The following is a 20,883-nucleotide window of genomic DNA, read 5'->3' on the forward strand; positions in this document are numbered from 1 at the left end:
GATTGGAACAAGAATAATGCTCTTTTCTGATGAATTTGCAGTGCTTTTACTTACAATGCAGAATTGCCATTTTACTCATATTATTGGTCAGTCTTCTTTCATTTTCTTTCTAATCACTGTGTATGAAAGGCCAGGTACAGGTAACCTTCTTCTGTTGGTTTATTTATTTAGAAACATGCACAACTACGAAGATATTTGGGCAGATGATGTGCACAGAACAACTCGTGACTCTAAAAATAGATGTTTTAGGTTGAGCGTCATGCTGATACATTGGGTGTTACCTGGAGTTTTTTGGCTTTCTTCATTCCTACCGCTGAGTTTCTCTCTCCTTCATTTAGTTTCTTTCTACAGTTCTTGACTTTTCTTCCTGTTAACTTGTCAATATCAGTGGGAATTTCCATTACGTTACCGTAGCTCAAATACTGCAGCCTAGGCCTTGTTCTCTTGGATATAGGGAAGACAAACACCAAGAGTCTGATTCACCTTTTTATTTCAGTGGGTTTATGAGGCAATTCCATAGACATCATTGCAGATATTTTTGATCCATAGCCTTTGGGATGAAAGGACAGTCTAGCTTTTGAACCCTGAGCAGGAGCTTGTAACATGACGACACTGCATCCTGTCTGGTATCAGGAGACACCAGAGTCTGCTACATTTTGGTTGAGACACTTGTGGGTATAGTTATGTCAAACTCAAGAAGCACTAAGGGTGTCTTCAGCACTGCTACGTGCCTGAGCACCTAACTTCAGACTCCAGCCAAAGGCAACCTTTACTTTGAATGTCTTGTCTTTAAAATATCTGTCCTGCATTGTACATTTCATACAGTATTACTTTGTTGTGAAACAGAATATTGATGTCATCATAAATTCTATAGTGAAAAAACAGTGACCTTTTTTCCCTACTAGATAAAACCAGTATTTTGTTCTTTTCATTCTGTTTTAAAGGACTTGGCTTGTTTTATCTGTAATGCAGGGTCTTGGTGTGGCATTTCAGAGAGAGGGGAAGGCTACCCCCCAAAAAAAACCCCAAACAAACCAAAACAAAAAAACCTCCACATGCTGTGACACTAGTTTAATCTGTTCTGAGTTCTTGGTTACTGGTGGTTCAGCAGAAAACCAAGAGATTATTTTGGAAGGGACCCTGACATGCATTTAGAAAAGACACCATCAAGATGAGTCCCAGTTCTCGAATGCCAAAAAGTGTTTGCAAGGAATCTTTCTTTTGACTGTAAACTTTTACACGCTTTTCATAGTAATTGCTCACTCATCTTGGTTATGTTCACAACCATGTATTTTTACATCCCATGCAGTCTGAGGCTCCCTGCAGAGTGGGGTAGAGGGGGAAGGAATCAAAGTGTTTGGACTTAAGTCCTGCTTTGCCTGAAAGCAGAGATTTTTACTGGAGCTGTAACACTGAGAGGTGAATGACCATGCATCGTTAACAGAAGTTTCTCCTGGGTTTGCTCTGGTTTTCTCAAAGAGCAAATCCAGCCTGTGATCAGTTAATTACTTACATTGCACATAGGAATTATCTTTAGAACTTTATCGTTGTTGCATATTTCCTTTTCTGTTAGTATAAATTTCTGCCTCTGGAGGCTGAGCATGTTTTGATTTTTTCCAGAAAAAGAAAACAGTGGTTATTTTTAGCATAGGCCTGCTTTCCAGGTTGCTGTTCATCACTACATTGCTAAATGGCTCCTTGTCAACGTGGCAGCAGGTTTTCGCCTCTGTGCTCTTAGGATATACACATCTTACTTTTTGTAAGAGTTGATCTAAGTCTTGTCAAACCCTTCCTAAAGGTATGGTTAAGCTCCTTCAGTTCATTAGCCATTTCTCATGGATAATGCTCCTGCTACAAATAAATATTTTCATTCAGGCAGTGACATAAGAAAAGCATGGCTTCTACTTGAATGGCAGCACTCTTCATTTTTTGTAACTCAGGTTTTCTAACTAATGAACATAAAAATCTCACTCAATCGAAGTTCATGTGATTATATGTTAAATAGTGCATCCAGGATTTTATATTTAAAGAATTTGGGAGCCTTTCTAAAGTTACAGTGAAAGTACGTGTGCATTAGTGCATGAAATATAAAATATTTTACATGGGAACAATGTGTGGTAATAATTATCAGTTATCAATAATACTAATCGAAGAATACACCTCCTGATAGTTGAGTCTAAAAGTCGTCTGGGATGGTTAAGACTTCAGAAATGCATATTTTTGGTGGTATATTTGTGTTTCCTAGTTGCTTTTTCCAGTCTAGGATTATTTCAGCTAATGACTTTTATTTTGCCTTTCCCTACCTGTCCTTTTATTAAAAAACAGATAACAGTCTGTGGCTGGTTGTAAAGTACAATTTTAAAACATCAGAAAAATGTTTGGAAAACATAATATACTGATTTAAAAAGAGAACAAATCTCAGACTAGTTACGGTGTAAATGACTGATAATTCAGATGTAGACTTAGGTCAAGGAAAATATCTTCTGTCAGTAACGCTGCATGTTTCATGTTGAAGTGTGTTGACAAGACACATGCTTATGTATAAAAGTTTCATCAAATTAAGAAACCAAAACTGAGGTTTCGTATTTTTTCTCTTCTTCCTTCTCTTCCCCCTCCTCAGCCTGCATTACTACTAGTTCAAAGCACTTGCACAGGTTTAGTTATCGCAAATGGAGCAGCGGCTCACAGGCCTTCTGCTCTTGCCAACACTGATGGTTTGGGTTTTTCTCCTAAAACCTTTCATGTGCTCTTTGCTATTTGCTTGTGTCACTATCTATATTTATATTCTCTGCGAGGCAGGATGTATTTTGCATATGAGTCTTTGTCCTCAGTCTCCAAAAAAGTTCATACTACATAATAGTTCCCAGAAAGTAGGTGCTTTGCAAATATTTGATTAGCAGAGTAGTGAATGAATGATAAGTGAAATCCATCCTGCGTCTACACTAGCAGATGTCTAGAGCCAAACTAGTCACCCTCAGATCCGCTTGGAATTAATGCAGAGAAAGAGGTGCTTTAAGGGCATTATCTTATGGCGTGGTTTAAACACTTGACTATGACAAGATCAGTCTGGACTTGCTTTGTTGTTGCCTAGATCTCCATCGTGATAAGTGCAGCTGAACCTTATGCTTCAGCTCCTGCTATTTCCATAGTCAGTTGAATTCTGCTCTGTGTCAGTATTGCTGCACTGATGCTTTATTAATAGTTGCAAAAACTATTTACAACTTCAATGATTGCCTTAAATCTTAGGGCAGCCTAAAGTTAAATCCTTCAATCAATGTGATTTCTCTCTGGGGAAGACCAAAGTTTGCTGAAGGAAGATGGAAGAAGGAAAGTGAAGCAAGTGAGAAATACTTAGGTGTCTGCTGCATTTCCTGTTAATCCAGAGTTACTAAAAGCTGATTTCAGTTAGAGTGGACTAAGAGGTTAAGAGGCTGGTGACACCTTGGGATGAACACTTCAGATGGTTCTTGCTCAAGGTCTAAATGTGAGCCGGTTAACAGCCTCCGGCAGATTGGATCTTCGATTATATTTACGCTTGTGAAAGGGAACTGTTTGATAGCAACTGAAACAAGAAGTCTGAAAGTTTCCCAGATGATAGTGGCATGTCTCCTGGTTGTTTTGGGAGTGGGGTTTTTCTTTTTTAGTAAAAACACACAATTAAACTGCTTTGGAAGTCCCCTTATCTCAGCCAGTGAACTGCCAGATTTGCTTTGGGTTTTGCTGCTTGCCAGATGTCAATGTAAGCAGAATACTTCAGCGCACTGTTCAAAAGCACTTTGCCAAATTCAGCCTCCTATTCAGATACATTAGTGTAAGGAAATAAGGCAATCTGTAACTCTTAGTAATGCAAAAAGCAAGTTATATAAATTTCTTTGAAACAATTTACTTAATGTTTTAGATATTATTTTCCTCTTTATTGAACCAAATGCTTTCAATATAAAGTGTTAACAGTGAAGTGGATGTTTTAAGGATAAATTACACTTGTAATTTCTCTAGCTTCTATAAAACAATACAGTAATTTGTGAACTCAGAAACATTTTTTCTTTAAGCACTCTCCTTTCAAAGAATCTACTACTACAAAAAAAAAAGGGATATATGCTGTTAAAGAGTCAAATGAGCATTTCAATAACTTTACTGGAAATGCATTTCTTCTCTCTCTCTGAGCAGAGCATTAAGTCCCTCTCTTGATCTGGACTTTTTCTCTGGAGCACTCATTAAACCAGAGTTCAAATGTCTGGTGTGCTGAGATGGTCTCAAGAGCTGAAAGAGAGATTATTGCAGTGATGTTAGTTTTAGCAAATTGTTCCTTTTTTCAAAAACAACAAACAGACCTTACAGCTGGTGACGGTTTGTGTCTTAGAGGTTCTGAAAGGGAAGCTGGACAACAGTGGTGTTAGTATAACACTCTTTCCAGCATTTGCTCTATCAGGAGATTCTTTAAATACCAAAATTAATACTTTCTAAAGTTCAAGTTGTTCCTGTTTTATGTCACAGGCTTTTTAATACTTTCCTTAGGCTGTAAGACCTGTATATTTTAAAGGAAAACAAGATTATTGGCTTGCAGTCAACAGTAAATTCATCACTTAATACTAACTTATTTACACAAGTATTTGCCCAATATCTGTTGTGGATTTTTATTTTGACTGTAACTGACAGACTTTTCATAGGAAAGAGATCTCAACATCAATTAATGCTACTTCAGTTTGAAAACTTTGACTATGTGTTTTCAATTTGCTTGTGAAACCATACTCTTTCCAAAACAACTTGTACCAAGTCTTCAGCTCACGTGAGGTGAAATAAGCTACAATGGCAAAAGTGCAATTTTTTGCTAGTGTAAATTAGACCTACATTGTGGTTTACTGGTGACACTTTTCAAGTGCAAAATGAGCTCTAACTTCATTATGACCTGGATAAAGCTAATAGTTTCCAGATGGTAAACCAAAGTGAAATAATAAGAGAATACAGTGTGTTATCTCAATTCTTTGTGTAAACCTATACTTTGGTCCCTCTAGAGCTTATGCCATGACATTTGCACTGGAGGTGATGCTCAGTGGCCCTTGTCTTGGGGGCAATGCAGGACCTTTCCTCTCCTAGGTGGTGTACAAAAGTGGAACAAAATGTTAGTTCTTGCTTCTAGGTCTTTCAGCTCTGGGTCTGGTAGGCACTTTCACTACTATGGTTAGAGTGATCATGGTACAACAGCATCTCTTTATCCATCATTCAGTATTTCAGCAGAGATTATTATGAGGCTGTTTTTAGCACTGGCAGGTAGGTGGTATGTTATTTTTAGAATATGTATTTATTTTTTTTCTTGGGTATCTGTGTTAGTATTTGAAATCATTTGAACCAGCCAGGGCCATGTGAGTCATCTTTATCCCATTGAGTTTACGTTGTAGTCTGAAACATTTCTTTTTAACCTCCTTCCCCCCACCCCACCTTTTATTTTTCTTTTTCCCCTGGAGAGTATGACCCTAGAAGAACAACATATTCCTCATGTTGTGCCAAGTGCAGCTCTCCTGAAAATTGGCTTTAGTTGATCTGTCTTGCCTTCTGGGCTTATCTACTCCTAGACAGTAGAAGTGGGAGGGAGACAATACAGAAAGCCTGAGGACAAGAAACATTATTACACCACTGGCAGCTTTCCTGTGTTTGAAGCTTGCAAAGAAGTATTCAGTCTAAGGAAGAAAAACAGAGATGAGCATTGGAAAGATAATCTTCCTAACCGAAAGTTCAGCGGAGTTTTTAGTTTCACTGCTGTTTGAAATCAAATTTCAGAGCTTGTGATATAAAGTTTGCTGGCTGATGAAGAGCTTATTGATCTGAAGGTCATACATAACTGCAACTGTAAGCTTAGGCAGAGAGAGGGTGCACTTCAGCATTTATTAATTGTTTCAAACTTTGAAGTTTTTCTTTTTATACTTAGAGTCATTGGAGTAAACTGTTTTGATTTTGTTTTTATATTTCTTATATCTAGCTGTCCAAGATAGATACCTCTGTCTTACATTTGATGAATAATGCAAAACTTGGTATGAGTTTTCTTTTATATTGAGACAGTAAATTTCCCTGTGAAAAATATGTAAATATTGAAAACTTGTTGTATAGACTTGAGTTAGAAAATGACCATATTTTAAGACTTAAAAAGAAATCTAATTGCTTTTCTTTTCAAGAATGTATACTTTTTCAGTTTCGCTGAGGCTTAGTCATAGCAGTTCTTAGCCAAGCATTCAAGATTCAGTTGTACATATTCTTGCTGTGTATATTCTCCTGGGAACTGGAGAAATCTCATCCACTGAGAGTCCAAAAGGTAGCAGGAGACAAAAATATGTGAAACAAGGAGTTCCTTAAGTGAACCTGTAGAGCTTAGGCAGAATACTATAGTGAATTTTAAAGCAGAAGTTTAAATTTAATGGAAGCTTAAATTTATAAGCAACTCATTTTTGCGTATATATAACCAATTTTAATTCTGTTTTGCATTTGTATTTAATGAACTGAGTACTGCTTTTCTAAGTAGGAAGGTCCTCTGTGTGTCCATCTCCTCTGAAGATTCTTGACCGTGGGCTGGCAGGCAAGAGTTTGTTTTTTAACAGAGATCCTTTTTTAAATCACTTTTGTCAAGCTCCATCTGATAAATTGCAAAGCAATGCACTAAACCGGCATTCTTTTCTCTAAGTTAAATAAAACAATCTTAAATATCCGGGGTACACAAAATGGAAAGTAAGTTAATCAAACCAAGTTTTATACATGACATAGTAGTATTTTTTTAAAACAAAGGAAGTACTATCTGAAAACTATAATCAGTTCAACTCACAAACATGCCTTAAGATTTCAAAACTAGACCTCATCTTCCATAACATTTTTTTTTAATTAGGGAACCGGAAAAGGAAAACAAATCTTTTTGCTTTTTTGACTCCCAATTGGTTTCTCAACTCTGAATGACCTATCTGTTCAACTCTGTTAGCAGAAATGAAGAAAATATTCTGCCTGCACCTGAAAAACAAGTTAATTACTCAAAGCTGGTTTTGCAGTTCAGCAAACTCTGATTTTTTTTTTTTTTTTAAGTACTTAAATGTTGGCAGCAGAAACAAAGGTCAAAATTGTTTTGGGTGCAGGAAATCCAATCATTAGTGCAGGTTACTGTTATTTGTTATTTTATGATACATTTTACAAGGTATTGAAGTTAAAACTTCATTTAATTTTCAAAAATATGTTTTTTATGAACCTTTATTCACACTGTAATAATCACATCTGAAACTGCAGGCTCCTCTTCCAGTTTGAGGGGATTTAGCTCATAGTCCAAACTTTTTAAGTTAAGGAAATGCAGAAGGAAGGATTTCACTGCTGCCTCCACTCTCCTGCGCAGTCAGCAGGGTGGACAAATCATGCAAATGAGCAAAAATCCTTCTCAGCAGGCCTGGTTTGTGTTTTAGCTTTGGTTTATCACATCACCAACCACACACCCATGTATAATAGGTCACAAGAGGAAAAATGATGGTGCAGAAGCAGGGAAAATGGGGACAATCAGAACTGCTGCTTCTGGGGATGATGTTGGTAATGCTGAGTTGTTTGAAGCACAGGCCTTTATAAGTTTTTTCTGAACACACCTGTGGCTTGCTTACCCTATTTTCCTCAAATCCTTTCTTGTAGCTAGGTAGAGATGTCTCTTCTAGATATCCTGAAAATGCTGCAGTATTGACTGTGCATTTTCAGTCAAAATTTGTATAAAATCATAAATGCTTCCATAAATAATCGGGGGGGTGCGGGGGGGGGAGGGAAATCAAATGCAAGGAAAAAAGCCTGCGCTTACAAGCTTGAAGTAGATACTCTTAATAGGTCCTAGTTTTTGTATCTGTGCTGATGGTGGAAAAACAACAAGCATGTTCCTTAACTCTCTGCGTGTGTACTTCCCTCGGATTCCTCATGCCTTGGTGGGCCAGCACCTTTACCTTTCAGCCACTCCACCTTCCTGCCACTGCAGAAATTAATTAACAGTAGAAATGAATGGCTGTCTTCTGTGCAGAAATTCCAGTCATTAGTACAGGTTACTGTTATTTCTCATTTTATTATGCATTTGACAAAGTATGGCAACTTTTGGTCTCTGTCTCCTTGAGAAAGAATGACAATAGCTTTTACTGTGAGTTTCTCTTTCACCAAAAAAAAAAAAATCTATTTTTTTTAGTTCTTTAGTTTTATATTCAAATTAAAACTAAGGGCAGCATTGCCTTTTTAACATTGTTCTTCAAAAAATATTTCTTAGTAAGACTGAAAATGGAAAAATGAGTATGTGTGCGCAGAGGAATGTGGAGGGCATAAGGGTGCACATTCCAGCTCGCCTGTGCTGGTGCGGTGATGCAAAGCAGCTGCGAGCCGAGGTAACTGGCCCTCGTACTGTGCAGGCAGCCTGCTCATGCCTCTGGTCCCAAAAATATTACTTGGTTAGATACTACACAGCTTCAGATCTTCAAAATTGTGATGTCGGGTTCATTATTCAGAATTGCATTATTCAGAACTTTCTTTTTTTTAAAAAAAAAAAATTTGTGTTGGAGAATTTCCTAGATTAAGATTAGCATTAATGGTTGAAAATGCATGTTGATAGCTCAGGGCTTTTTTATTATTTTTAATTTATATGGACGTGTGTGTGTGTAAAATATGCATATCTGCATATGAAATTCTTGCTTAAGGGATAAATTAAATCTGCTAAATGTTTTTAATTTGGATTTTCAAGTGTGGAAATAATCAAAAGGATAGCTTTCCTTTCTCATACTGTGCATCAGTAATACATAACCTGAATCAAATGTCAGTGATGCAAGAGAATTTCTGTGAGCCAGTTCTGCTCTCTGGGTCTTGGAAATGTGATTCTGGAGTCCAGGAGAGGAAATGAGTGGCAGCTGATCAAATACTGGCATAAACCACCTAATCATGGGAAAATGCTTTTTGACTGCATTTGAAACAACATTACCACGGATAGCGTAGTAGAAACTACTATCAAATTTCTTATCTTTATAGTTTGTTTTAGTTTTTATCTTTACAGCAAAAATTATGTTGTCGCTGTGTTTACTAAATGACAAAGTTTGGTAATTTCTGTTTGATCTCCCTTCAGAGGCACTGTGACACCAGTGCATGTTCAGATTAATGGCACTAAAACCACCAGAGTTGCATTTTATTTATGGGCTATGACAAATATAAATAGAAAGCGGATTTATGTCCTCTTGCCTATTGAACGTGTTGTGTTGTCCCCCTAAGCTCGTGAAATCCTCCGGTAACAAAAGTCTGACCTGTAAACTGAGGAAAAAGGTCATGCAATTACATTACGTTGCTTTTAACAAATTATATTTTATTTAACATCAAGGGATAAAAAGGATGTTTACCTTGAGTTGTATAATCATTTCAACTCCCAATTTAATCGGACTTGGAGGGTTATGGGACCCGAGAGTCGTTGGCCGCTCTGCCGCACCCCCCCGACCCCTCATCTTCTGCGGGGCCGGGAAGGCTTTCCGGGGTTATGAAATACCAGGCAGTAATTTAAATAGTCATCCTGCAGCAAGATGAACATTGCAGTTGTTACATCTGGGCAGTTAATATCCGATAAGTAATGATGATAAATCCATGAAATTTTGTATATAGAATTACTGCCAAAACAAATCGGGATTCTGTGTGGGAAAAGGATATCCAGAGCAGAAGTAGAACTTGGCTCTTTGTAAACACACCAGGATACTGTTCTTTCCCAAATCCCGAACAACTGGCACATAAATGCATGGGATCAGTAGCAAGAAGCTGCAAAGTTTGTGTGTGTGTATATATACACACATACACACATACACACACATATATATATGTATATGAATGAATGTATATTTTTAATATGTCTGTCAGAAGGGGAGAGTAATGCGTGTTTAGCAACCGTCTTCAAGAGGACAAAGATTCCTGCCTCAATGAGGTGGAGAGGAAAGTGCTGAAACAACACCTTAGGAATCCCCAGTGGCTCCTCTGAGGTTGCCACCCAGCTCGGGCTCTTTTTTGTGTCCTTGGGCCTTAAGACTTGTCACGTTTCCCAGGAGCTGTTACTCTGTCCTGTCTAGCAACAGCTTCTGCATTTTCTCTGACAGCATTTTTATAAACAGAGCCCATAGAGTGACTTCATGTAGCAAAAAATGTGTCCGGATGGCATCCTGATAAAATCTGGAAGACTGGTAACCCTCCCAGGTGCCTGCAGAGCTGTTATCCTGACTGCAGGCATTACACTGCTTGGAATCAAAATGTTACATGGTAAATGCAAGAGGAACACAGTGCAACCAAGATGCATCAGGGACGTAAATTGAGGGATTTCTCTAAACCAAGGAAATGTAATACTTACCCATTTGGACTTCTAGTACGTTTTGTATGGTGCTGCGCAGAAAATTGCTTCTCCTGGAGGATGTAGATTGAGAGGTTGGTAGCTGAAGGCTAACACCTGCTGGCAGAGCAAGTTCTGTACTTCGTGCCCTTCCATTACCCTGTGTGGTCCATGTTACCCAGAACAACTGCTATACTGCCTTACAGAACAGTTAAATACTTGTAGTTTGACCTTTGTGTGCTTGTTTCTGGTGTTTCAGTTAATTAACTTCATAAATTAGATTTATATAATGCAAATGGGTTTGCTTCTGTTTTCAGAAAATTTGTCTCACGGCTTCAGCCTTCACGTAATCCATAGTCAGAAATGGCTAGAACGAATCATGTTTTAATGTCATAATTTCACAAGCCAACATTTTCCTAAAGAGTGATATATTTGTGAGGTTGCAATATCTAACAGCACATTAAAGTTGTTACCAAAAAGCCTATTCACAAGTTGGCCTTCCTTCTCCTTAATAATTAATAATAGTAATAATGTGAAATACATTACCTTCATTATGCCAGTGTAAAAATAACCAAAACATTTGCCTTTTCTATGTTTGTTATTGCTTCTGAACAATAATGAAGCCCATCTGATGCCTTAAATTGTTGCTTTGTGGCCTTTATTCTGCGGCCATCCCAGTTTGTCATCCTTAGGCAGGATGCTTTTAAAGCCTTCCCCTTTATTAAGCAGCTGTGTTACATGTGTTATATGGGAGACGGTTTCTTAGATTCCTTTTGCCATTGTACTTTGCCTTTCTTTGTTAAGAGAATTTTTCTTCCATTGAATTTCATTGAATTCGGGTAATGCTACATCTCCGTATTTGTTCAACTGCTTACTGGAATTTTATGTTTAATTGCATGGACTCATTTTTCCTGTTCAGAAAAGTTATACTTGAAAAATATGATCTTAAAAGCTGTTATGAGAAGATGGACATTCTTTAATAGACATCTTTAAGCCTATTCTCTGGTTGGCTGGTTTGGTCGTTATCCAAATCTGAGTGACATGATTCATGGAACGGAAGTGTAATTTTATTTCATTTTGTTTCCGCTTGTTGAACTCTTCTTCTAGAATCCACAATAGATCATTTAGAAAATCAACAGAACATTTATCTGTGAGTTGTGTATTACTTCTTATATGGAATTGAACTTACTGTTTGTTAAGCCTTACCCTATGTCATAAATAAATAGTTGGTGCCTCCTAGCATCCTCCTCTTTTTAGATATTCTCTTGTGAAGCTTTCAGGACAAAGCCAGTGAACTAAAGTTTATCTGTTGCCAGATAAGGTTTTTGTTCTTCTTTTAGAAAAATATAGACCAGATTGCTATCAGACCTTGTAACAAGTATGTGTATTTTAAATCAGCATTTCAAACAATAACTGAAGATACATATTGCTATGAATGATTGTTTTAAAGTTCATCAACTTCCCAGCACACAAATTGAAGTTTTTAAAAAAAGACTTGAGATATTTCTGCTCAAAAAATAAAATGTTCTTGTATTAATTTTGTGGCGAGCCCACTAGCTAATAGTTTGCAAAGTGTTGTCTGAGCTGTTTGCCTTGTGTTGTTTTCTTCTTAACCGTTACATTAGCAAACGAGGATGAGCTCATCTGTATTGTGTGCACCACAACCCATGCACATCTGATGACTTTCACTGCTTTACAGTTTCCTTTTAGACTGAGACTGCACTTTTTTTGTATGCCATTTGCTATTCTAACTATTTCGCATGTCAAAAATCTCCACTACAAATAAGTCACATTTCTGTTACTCTACTTTCTATTTCATTAATGTGCATTAGTATCTCTTTATAATCGATTGCATTTGTTCCAGCTTTTTGGGAGAGTGAGTGATTATCGTGACAGGCATTGTTTCTGAGTAGCTTAATTTATATTTGATCTTTGATTATTTGGCACATTATGAAGTGTTAATTTTTGCACTCATTGAAAGGTATAAGCAGATTCACAGGAAGTTTGACCAGATCTGTGGAAATGTGGCTTTACGCTTGTCTGACAGTATGCAGCAAATGTTCTGGATTTTCTGGACTGTGCAAATGTCCAAGAGACTTGAAAGACTTAAAAATTTGTATCAAAACATTTGTAAAGGGAATGTGATTTTGATGCTTTTGTTGTAGGTTCTTTAAACGCTGTTGCTCCAAACTCTCTGAGCAAGAGTTATAACCAAGTTTTATAAAATTCTTCATTTGTATTTGGGGCCCTGATATTCCAAATTTAAAGGTAAGCACCAAGAAATGAGTGGTTTTCAAACCCATTTTTTTCTCTGTTTTAGAACTCTGTCTGGTATGTCACAATATCCTGTTTGGAGCTTTCTCGGGTATCTCACAATATCCTGTTTTCCATGTGAATGCATGTGCTACAGACCTTCCCTCCCTAAAGATATCTTTGTACTGTTGAAAACAGCAACTAAAAAGTCTCATGAAAACATCTGGGGTTTGCTGTGAAATATTTTGTTTTCTTTTTTTTAATTCAAAGTCCAACTCTAAGACTTCAGAAAAATCTTGCTACTTTTTGATAAAAAGCAGATAAGCTTTAAGCAATGTGTTCATTTCTCAGAATTTGTAAATCCATGAAGGTTATTTAAGATTTTTGCAAATTATTTCAGATATTCTGTGTTTAGTACTTTGGGAAAAGCATGTCTTTCTGTGTTAAGACAATTAGAAAAACATTTGGTTCAATTTTACCTACTTTCCTAATGTTAGATTATTGAATTTCATTGGAAGCCAACAATCTAATGAACAGGTATCACCTGAACTGGAAAAACATGAAGCTGCTGTAATAGTTACTGGTAGATGCTTTGAGACATGTAAAATTTAAGTGCCTATTACTCTGGCAGTTAAGTGGGCTTTTGTGTTGGTTTGGTTTGGTTTTCTGTTTTTGTTTGTGGTTGGTTTGTTTGTTTGTTTCTCCGTATTCCTTAAATTATAGTGATCCTAAAGACTCAGAGAAGATCAAATACTTTACCCTGTGTTTTTCTTAGTCATATCATTGTTTTAATTTCATGACTCTGGATAGGTAACCAGAAATTACTTATATAGTAGAAGTTTCCTATGCCTTTTAAAATCCTAGCACATTGTGTAGTTAGTTTAAAAAAAAAAAAAGTCTAGATATATTTTTACCTTGTGCTTTTAGGGAAGGAAAAAAAAAGAGAGATGAATTTTTGTGTGATTGAAATGATGAAAACCTCATTTAAAACAAATTAAGGAGTATTTTGGTGAACTGATTTATTTCTCTACAGCAGAACTTAGCTTAACCTTTTATTTCTCTTGCAAGAATGGCTTTGAGTGTAATTTAAACTGTCAAATGACATTTATCAAAAGATGGTTTTGCCCTGTAACAGGCAAATGTCTTCCACAAAATTGATTAGCTGCTGACCTCATCCACCCTTTTCAGACCCTTCAAGGTAGATTTCAAAGAGTTGTAAAATAATCACTTCACTTTCAGTTTATACTTCAACACAAGGCATTTACTGTCCCAGTAGCGATACTGCGGCGGGTTCCACATCTGGGAAGGGGAGGATGTCAGTGCCTGCCCATAGCTCTGCCTGTCACCACCCGGCCCACTGTGCTTTCACCTGAACCCCTGCTCCTTGCAAAATAGGAACAGCTTTGGAAAGGGCTTTTTACGGGATAATATAATGAATAAGATCGAGAAATTGTATCTTCTAGATGATTGCACTCTAGTAATCCAGAAAATGCTCTGTTTGTTAAAACTTGCAGGGTGTTCAGTTATCAAGAAGGTGCCGGAAAAATGAAGGATAATAGTCTCCTAAACGTTATACCCCCAACAGTTTTCCTCTGTTGCGTTCTTATTCTCCAGCCTTGTGTTCTAAGAGCAATCCATCAGAAGCCAATAGACTTGCTTTTGTAAGCATTAACATATCAGTAAATTAATTAACTGTGCCTTTGAAGAAGTCTGTGGCCCTGTCAAAATGGTGTCTCCATGTCTGAACGAAAAGTACTGATATTTTTTTCTCTTCAGAGCTCTGCAAGTTTCCTTGCCAAAGAAGAAACAGAGATGCAAAAAGTAAACAATGAACATAAAAATCTCAGAACTGCTGGTGGTGTGAAAAGTTCAATTCTATTTTTAGACTTCAATAATTTCTTTCTTCCAAAGTCTTTCCCACTTCGTCTGAAATCTGTGTTTAAAAATACACAAATTTGTGAAAAATGCACTTTCTCTCAGAGTAACAAACCATTTGTAGCTTGTTTGTCTCAGTGGATCAGACCTCTGTGCGCTGGCTTTCAGTTCAGAGAGAGAGTTGGGAGATAAACAGAGCTAAAAAGAAAGTAACACTTCCATGACTTCAGCCTCATCCAGCATCAGAAGGAATGGGAATTTTCCTGTGTGTGAAACTGCCAAGAGCCGTAACTGCGACTGAGATGTTTTATCAAGCTGTTCAGTGTGAAACATCTAATTCCTCTGTAGGCTCAGCCAGTGGGTCTGGCTGATATGTTAAATTAAAAGGAAGCAGTATCTATGCTGTATATTAAACCTGAGATATTAAATACGAGAAACCACATACAGAATGAAGCCTTTAAATAGGAAGAGAGTTTCAGAAGGAACCACTAAGCATTGCTAAGTAGTCTGCATGTGATTTGTGGTGTGCTTGGGATGAAATTTTGGACATTGATGTACGTGGCTTCTTTGATTTTGTACTTTTTTGGTCATTTTTAATGAATAATACCAGCTGTAATGTGTTACACAGGTTGCTTGCTGCAGCATTGTAGTAAGAGGCATCAGCTTCTGTCTTAGAGAACAGGATCATTGTTCTGGCTCCCCTAGCTAAACATGCAATATATGCTGTAAATTGCCTTTATTATATGCTACTTAAATATCTCATTGTCTGCTTTGCATACAAGCAATTTATTGCTGCTTATGTTCTGACAGAATGAAAATTAATGTTTAATTATGCATTGCCCTGGTAATGTGGTGTTTAGGGTGAATGTATCTGAATTAAGTAAGGGCCATTAATAATGCCTAACAATTTATGATATATTCATTGCTTGATTTCAAATAATATAAATTAGAGAAGCTTATTTGAAATGTCACCAATATAAGATGGTTTTGTGGGAACACCTCTCTGTGTGCTAATTTCAGAATCATTACCAGCTGAGTCTTACTATTTATTCAATGTCCAGTAGGCTTTTATTATTCCCTTATTTGCAGTTTAATTACAACCTCTGTTTTCCTGACAGTGTGAATTCAATCCCAAACCTGCAGGAGCAAAATGAGTTGCAATCAGTCGGTTTTTGCCTGAAAGCCGCTGCCTTTCACTTCGGCCCCCTCCCACCTGCCATGACCCAGCCACAGCTCTGAGCAGATCCCCACAGCCACGATTTTTTTGTACCAGGTGTTTAAAGGGGCGATGCCAGTCTCAGGTTCTTTAAATTGTTCTTCCTTAAAGGTCGTAAGTCTTGGGGGATGTCTCCATCTCACATAACCACGTGGTTTTATACGAATATCACAGAAGATAGTTTAATAAATTACTCAAAGGGAGATTTCTGGGTCACTTATATCTTGTGTGCATGAGTTTACAAATCTTATTAATAGACATGAAGTATTTATGCATAATATACATGGTTACTGTGCAACTAAAATCTTAGTCATTCATATTTAAAATAATCTATTCTCTAAGGCTATTATATGGGATTTAAATTCCTTAAAGACATAGTAAGCATTGTCTGTTTCAAATAATGTGACAAACCGCGGCAAAATTTTGCATTGGCAGCAATGTTGAAGGATGTAGGTTGCAGGACTAAAAGACCTTTCTTTCTCAATATGGTGCACATGCATTTATCGTAGAGATGCTTTAAATGTGGATTCTCTTAGAAGAAGTTGTAATTAAATTAACGTTGGATCCTCGGTCCTCATCAAAAAGTCAGTTCTCTGTCCAGTGAAGCTCTTTGTGCTTCATTTATGCATCGCGATTATCTCTTGTGGGAAATTATTTCTTGCTTATGATTTTGTTACATTCAGAAGCACTCCTTAGAGGGAAATGGATATTTCCTATTTCTTATGTGATTATTACAGCTATTGTAACACAGTTTCTGTTGTAGTTGGGAATAGTGAGCTTTCATCCTCACAGTCACATTTCATTTGCTATTGCTAAGGGAGCCGGCTGTATTTAACTGGTAACACAAGGAGATGCACATAACACTTGGCAAAGATATCACATGCATCTTACTTAATTTTGTGTCACGCTTGACTTTCAAACACGGAGAAAAAGAAGCAAAATTTTCATCTGAGATGAGTTACAAGGCTTGAAGTGTCTTCTTTGTGTTTGATATTTAGTGTCTTTCAAATGTGACTGTTTCTTTACACGGTGATGGCAAAGTGGAGAATTGATCCCTGTGACCTTTCCCTTTCCTTTTAGCTTTTCAAGAGTTGTTGCGGGGGGGGAAGGGTTGGATATTGTTTCTTCTCCCCCCCGCATGTGGTTCCAGTTTCCACCAAGATCTAATGACATGGGTATTCCTTTCTGTCTTGTGTGCACTTTCCAATCTGGCCTCATCAAATCTATCCGAAAAATGCACTATTGCATAAAGAACTAGACCTTATGCTTGAAAGGTTTAAATTAATTAATGGCCTGTGCTGCTGGGACATGCCATTACTCAGCTGGTGTGCTATACCAAAGGTCATTTCTACTGTGTGTTCATCACCTGCTTTCCCCCCACCTCCTGCTAGAGAGGAATTCCCTAAAATATTAGAGAAATTTCTTTTACATACCTCAGATTTGAATGAATCTCACACCCACATCCACCCCCCCCAAAAAACCCTAACTCTCCCCTCTCTCTCCCCAAATAAAAACCCAAACCAAAAACGTCCTGTTAATCTGCATTATTTGCCTGATTGGGGGGGGGGGGGGAGGGGGCGGGCAGCACGGGATGAGCATTCACTTATTGTAGGGAACTTCCTGGGAGAATTATTTTGGAATTTTTGTTTGGAATAAAAGGATCTCTAAAGTATGCAAATGCAAGCACATTTGGCTATGTTATTCCACTATGCAGATGACATTTGTAAGGCCTACAGGCACAATTAAAACTGTGCCATTATAGCACAAATTTAAATATTCACAGTGTGAAAGCAACTCTCTAGGTGTATTCAGGGAAACTTTACACCAAGTAAATTAAGAAAGTGAATGCATGTGGAAATTTGATTAATGCAATTTTGATAAACTAAAATCCAAATTTTCAAGCAGACTTGCAAATTTCAAGATGTGTGAATTCAGCATTATTGACAGTATTCAAGGGAAGATATTCTTGGGATCACTTTTGGCTCGGATGGAAGTGCATGTACGTCTCTCTTATCCCTCTTTCTAGTGTGGAATTTGTACAGTCTGGCAGTCTGAGAGCAGGTAATTCTGTGTAAGCAAATATAAAGTTTCATATCTCTGTGTAATATATCTACTTGTCTCTAGTCTTATTTGCACTTGTTTCTAGTTCTATTTGCACAACAGCTAGACTAGTTCTGCAGACTCGCGAACCTGCCCTGTGGTTTCAGGGTGAGATTGATGTACAGAGATATCAACTGTAGTAAAGAGCATGTATGTTAGATGTAGTGATTTTCTATCAACGTTTTGTTGGTTTGTGTCATGTTTAATGAGGTGTCAGCATAATTTATTAGGTTTGTACAGCTGCGTTTTCAAAAATTTAGTGGAGTTTCTTCTGTCTCTCCTTTTAGAAGGAGGAAAAGAGCCTTCTTACAACTCCAAGGAGCAGAGCACAGTCAGCCCATCCCAAACATCTTTGTTTCCTTTTTCCACTCTGCCATATAGCTGCCATGCCTCTATCTAGAGATTTTCAGGGCTTTTCAAAGAAGCATTCCGTAAAGTAAATTCAACAGATTTTTATCAGTTTTTATGTGGGCTGGAGAGATCTCAATAATGAAAATAAGACAGGGCAAGGATCATTACTGGGACTTGAAAGTACTGGAAAGTGATGAGGCCGCCTGACCCGCCTGCTTGCGTTGGTTTCTTTCCTCTGTTCAAGAGTTAAAAGGCTCCTCACCGTTTTCCTATTTTGTTTAACTTCAGTTCTGCAAAAGGTTGTACTTGCTGAATCTGCATTTTTTTTTCCTCCAGTATTTATAACCTATAGCTGCTTCAGTGAAGGTTTCTCCAAAAGCAGGGTAGCATTTGCAGGCAACTAATAGCTTCCTAGTTGGAAAACAGTGTTGGGAGAGAGTGCTAGGAGCAGAGGATCACCCCCGTATTGCTATATCCAACCCTAGTCTGCGTTTATATTGATGCAGAGTTGGTTTTCCCTCTAAACCCTGTAGAAAACTGCCGAAGTAAAATGTGCTCTGCATGAGCGAAAATACTTAACTGGGTAAATCGAGATGCGTGACCAGCGTGTAGAGAACCGTAAGAACATAGGTAAAACGTATGTCATGGGTATTTGGTGACTGTTGTTGTAACTGGTATCTCATTCATCATTTGAAAGCACCGTTGCAAGCTCACAATTCTCTATCTCATGTTCATCATGTTTTAGTTAAAATTTACTAAAGTAAGGGTAGATTAATACATGCAATAATAAAAACATGCCTACAAGCTAGGTAACAGTGAAGCTGTACATTTTGTCATAAAGATGTGGCGAGAAGTAGGTTTCAAATAAACATGAAAAATCCTAATCTTGAGAAGACTGACAAAATTAGTTTCAGAACTAGAAAGAATAGGTGGTCCCCATAAATGTAACAAAATAAGGACAACCTTTGAATTTCCATTTCTAAGCAACAATTTAGCTATTTAAATAGTTTGTCCAACTTGAACAATCAAAAAAAAGAAAAACCCTGAATGCCGTGACTTGCAAAAACCTGGCTGAGGTCTGCACTACTGGAAGAAACTAGCATCTGTTTACTGAACCCAAAGTACGTGCATTCACACGTAAGCAACTTTTCATTTTATTTTCACTAAATAGCTCAAGACACAGACATGTAAGACAAGCTCATAAGCTGCAAAGGTAAATACTTGTTTGAAATATAGAATTTGATTTATCTTTGGAGAGCATAGCTCAGTTGCCTAAACAAGAACAGTGTGTTGGATTAAAGACCATTTTACTGGCGTCCTCATTGACCTTCCATAAAAAGCACACTCCAGGTGTGCTTTGAAGCACTTTTTTTTCTGAAACTAGTATAAATATGGAATGCTGTTGCTTCTTTTCCAAAGTGTCTATCTTGTGATTGGAAAGAATAAATCTGCTATTGCATTCTTCTTTTACGTACATTCACTCCCAGGACGTATACACAAGAAACAGTAGACTGAATAACATTTTTGTAATTACGACCCATGCAGCATCTTTGCAAAGACCTTAGCAACTAAATATATTCTGTTTTCTTTAGATCAATGAACTGAGCCATGTTCAAATCCCCGTTATGTTGATGCCAGATGATTTCAAAGCGTACTCAAAGATAAAGGTGGACAATCACCTTTTCAACAAGTAAGTACAACAGTTCTTTGTAGAAGTGTATAGTGGCATTGGTATTTTTATGAAGTACTGTGAACTCTGTTATTTTTTGGTTGATGGGACTGAAGTTTTGGTGATTAAGTTAATCCTGTGATAAACATAACCATCTGTGCTGTTCTGAAAAGCAACAGCAGGGGCTGCTGGGTAGTATTTTTTCCTCCATATGGTTTGTTATTGCCTTATGAGTATCTTACATACTGAAGGTGATCCTTTCTTGGTGTGATTATTTATGGCTGATATAAGCACTTATTTGATATTTTTAAGAACATAAATTCATGTGCACGTACTTTTTATTAAAACAAATATTTGAACAAGAATGAGAATTTAAGCATATATCACAGTTGAATAATCTTCAGCTTTTCATAATCCATAATACAAAATCATACCAATCATATAGAAGCTCCAAAAGTATTAAGATCAATTCATGTGATACCTGCATCTCTTAAAAATAAAATGCTCTGTGAACATGTACTGACATACAAAACTATTAATGCTGTCTTGTGTATAACTTGAATTTTATTCAAGAATATATTGGAAAAAGCAAGGAAGAATTCTGCTACTTTGGGTCTTCAGTTATGTGGCAAATGTTAAAATAACTTTTTTCATGTGCAAGTCTGAATTAACACTAGGATATTAAAATTAGCCCTGTACTGAATGAGTCCAATTTCCTTGAAGCTTTGGCACTGTCAGAGCTTTCTCGTGTCACAGATGGTGTAGTAATTCTTGTGTAATCCAGTCTGAGATTTCACCTTTGAAGTAATTTTAGGGTAATGGGAAAAGATCCTTTTCTGCTTTTGAGTCCAGGTTCCAAAGTTATGAAAATATAGCTTGAATTTATTTCATCCAGTTATGTTGTAGCTTGTTAGAGACAAATACGTGTACATTTATCGAACATTGTAAAGAAAAAGAAAAGAACACTGAGACCAAATGTCATTGAATAAAAGGAAACATTAAGGAGATTTTGCAATCTCTCTCCTATCCTTTGCTTTGTATGAACAGAATGGAGACAGAATATTCTAAAGTTACTTATTGCATATGCAG

General features: G+C 37.1%; 1 protein-coding gene across 2 annotated transcripts in view; it reads left to right on the plus strand.

Moving 5' to 3' along the window:
- The window catches only part of PIP4K2A (phosphatidylinositol-5-phosphate 4-kinase type 2 alpha), a 119,697-nt gene that overhangs the window by 44,243 nt on the left and 54,571 nt on the right, over positions 1-20,883 (plus strand). For both annotated transcript variants that reach the window (XM_065627811.1, XM_065627812.1), the window contains exon 2: positions 19,718-19,815. In XM_065627811.1, coding sequence (XP_065483883.1) covers positions 19,718-19,815 — 98 coding nt within the window. The remainder of the gene's footprint in view (positions 1-19,717; positions 19,816-20,883) is intronic.

This window comes from Caloenas nicobarica, chromosome 2 (genome assembly GCF_036013445.1).
Source record: "Caloenas nicobarica isolate bCalNic1 chromosome 2, bCalNic1.hap1, whole genome shotgun sequence".
Taxonomy (NCBI): domain Eukaryota; kingdom Metazoa; phylum Chordata; class Aves; order Columbiformes; family Columbidae; genus Caloenas; species Caloenas nicobarica.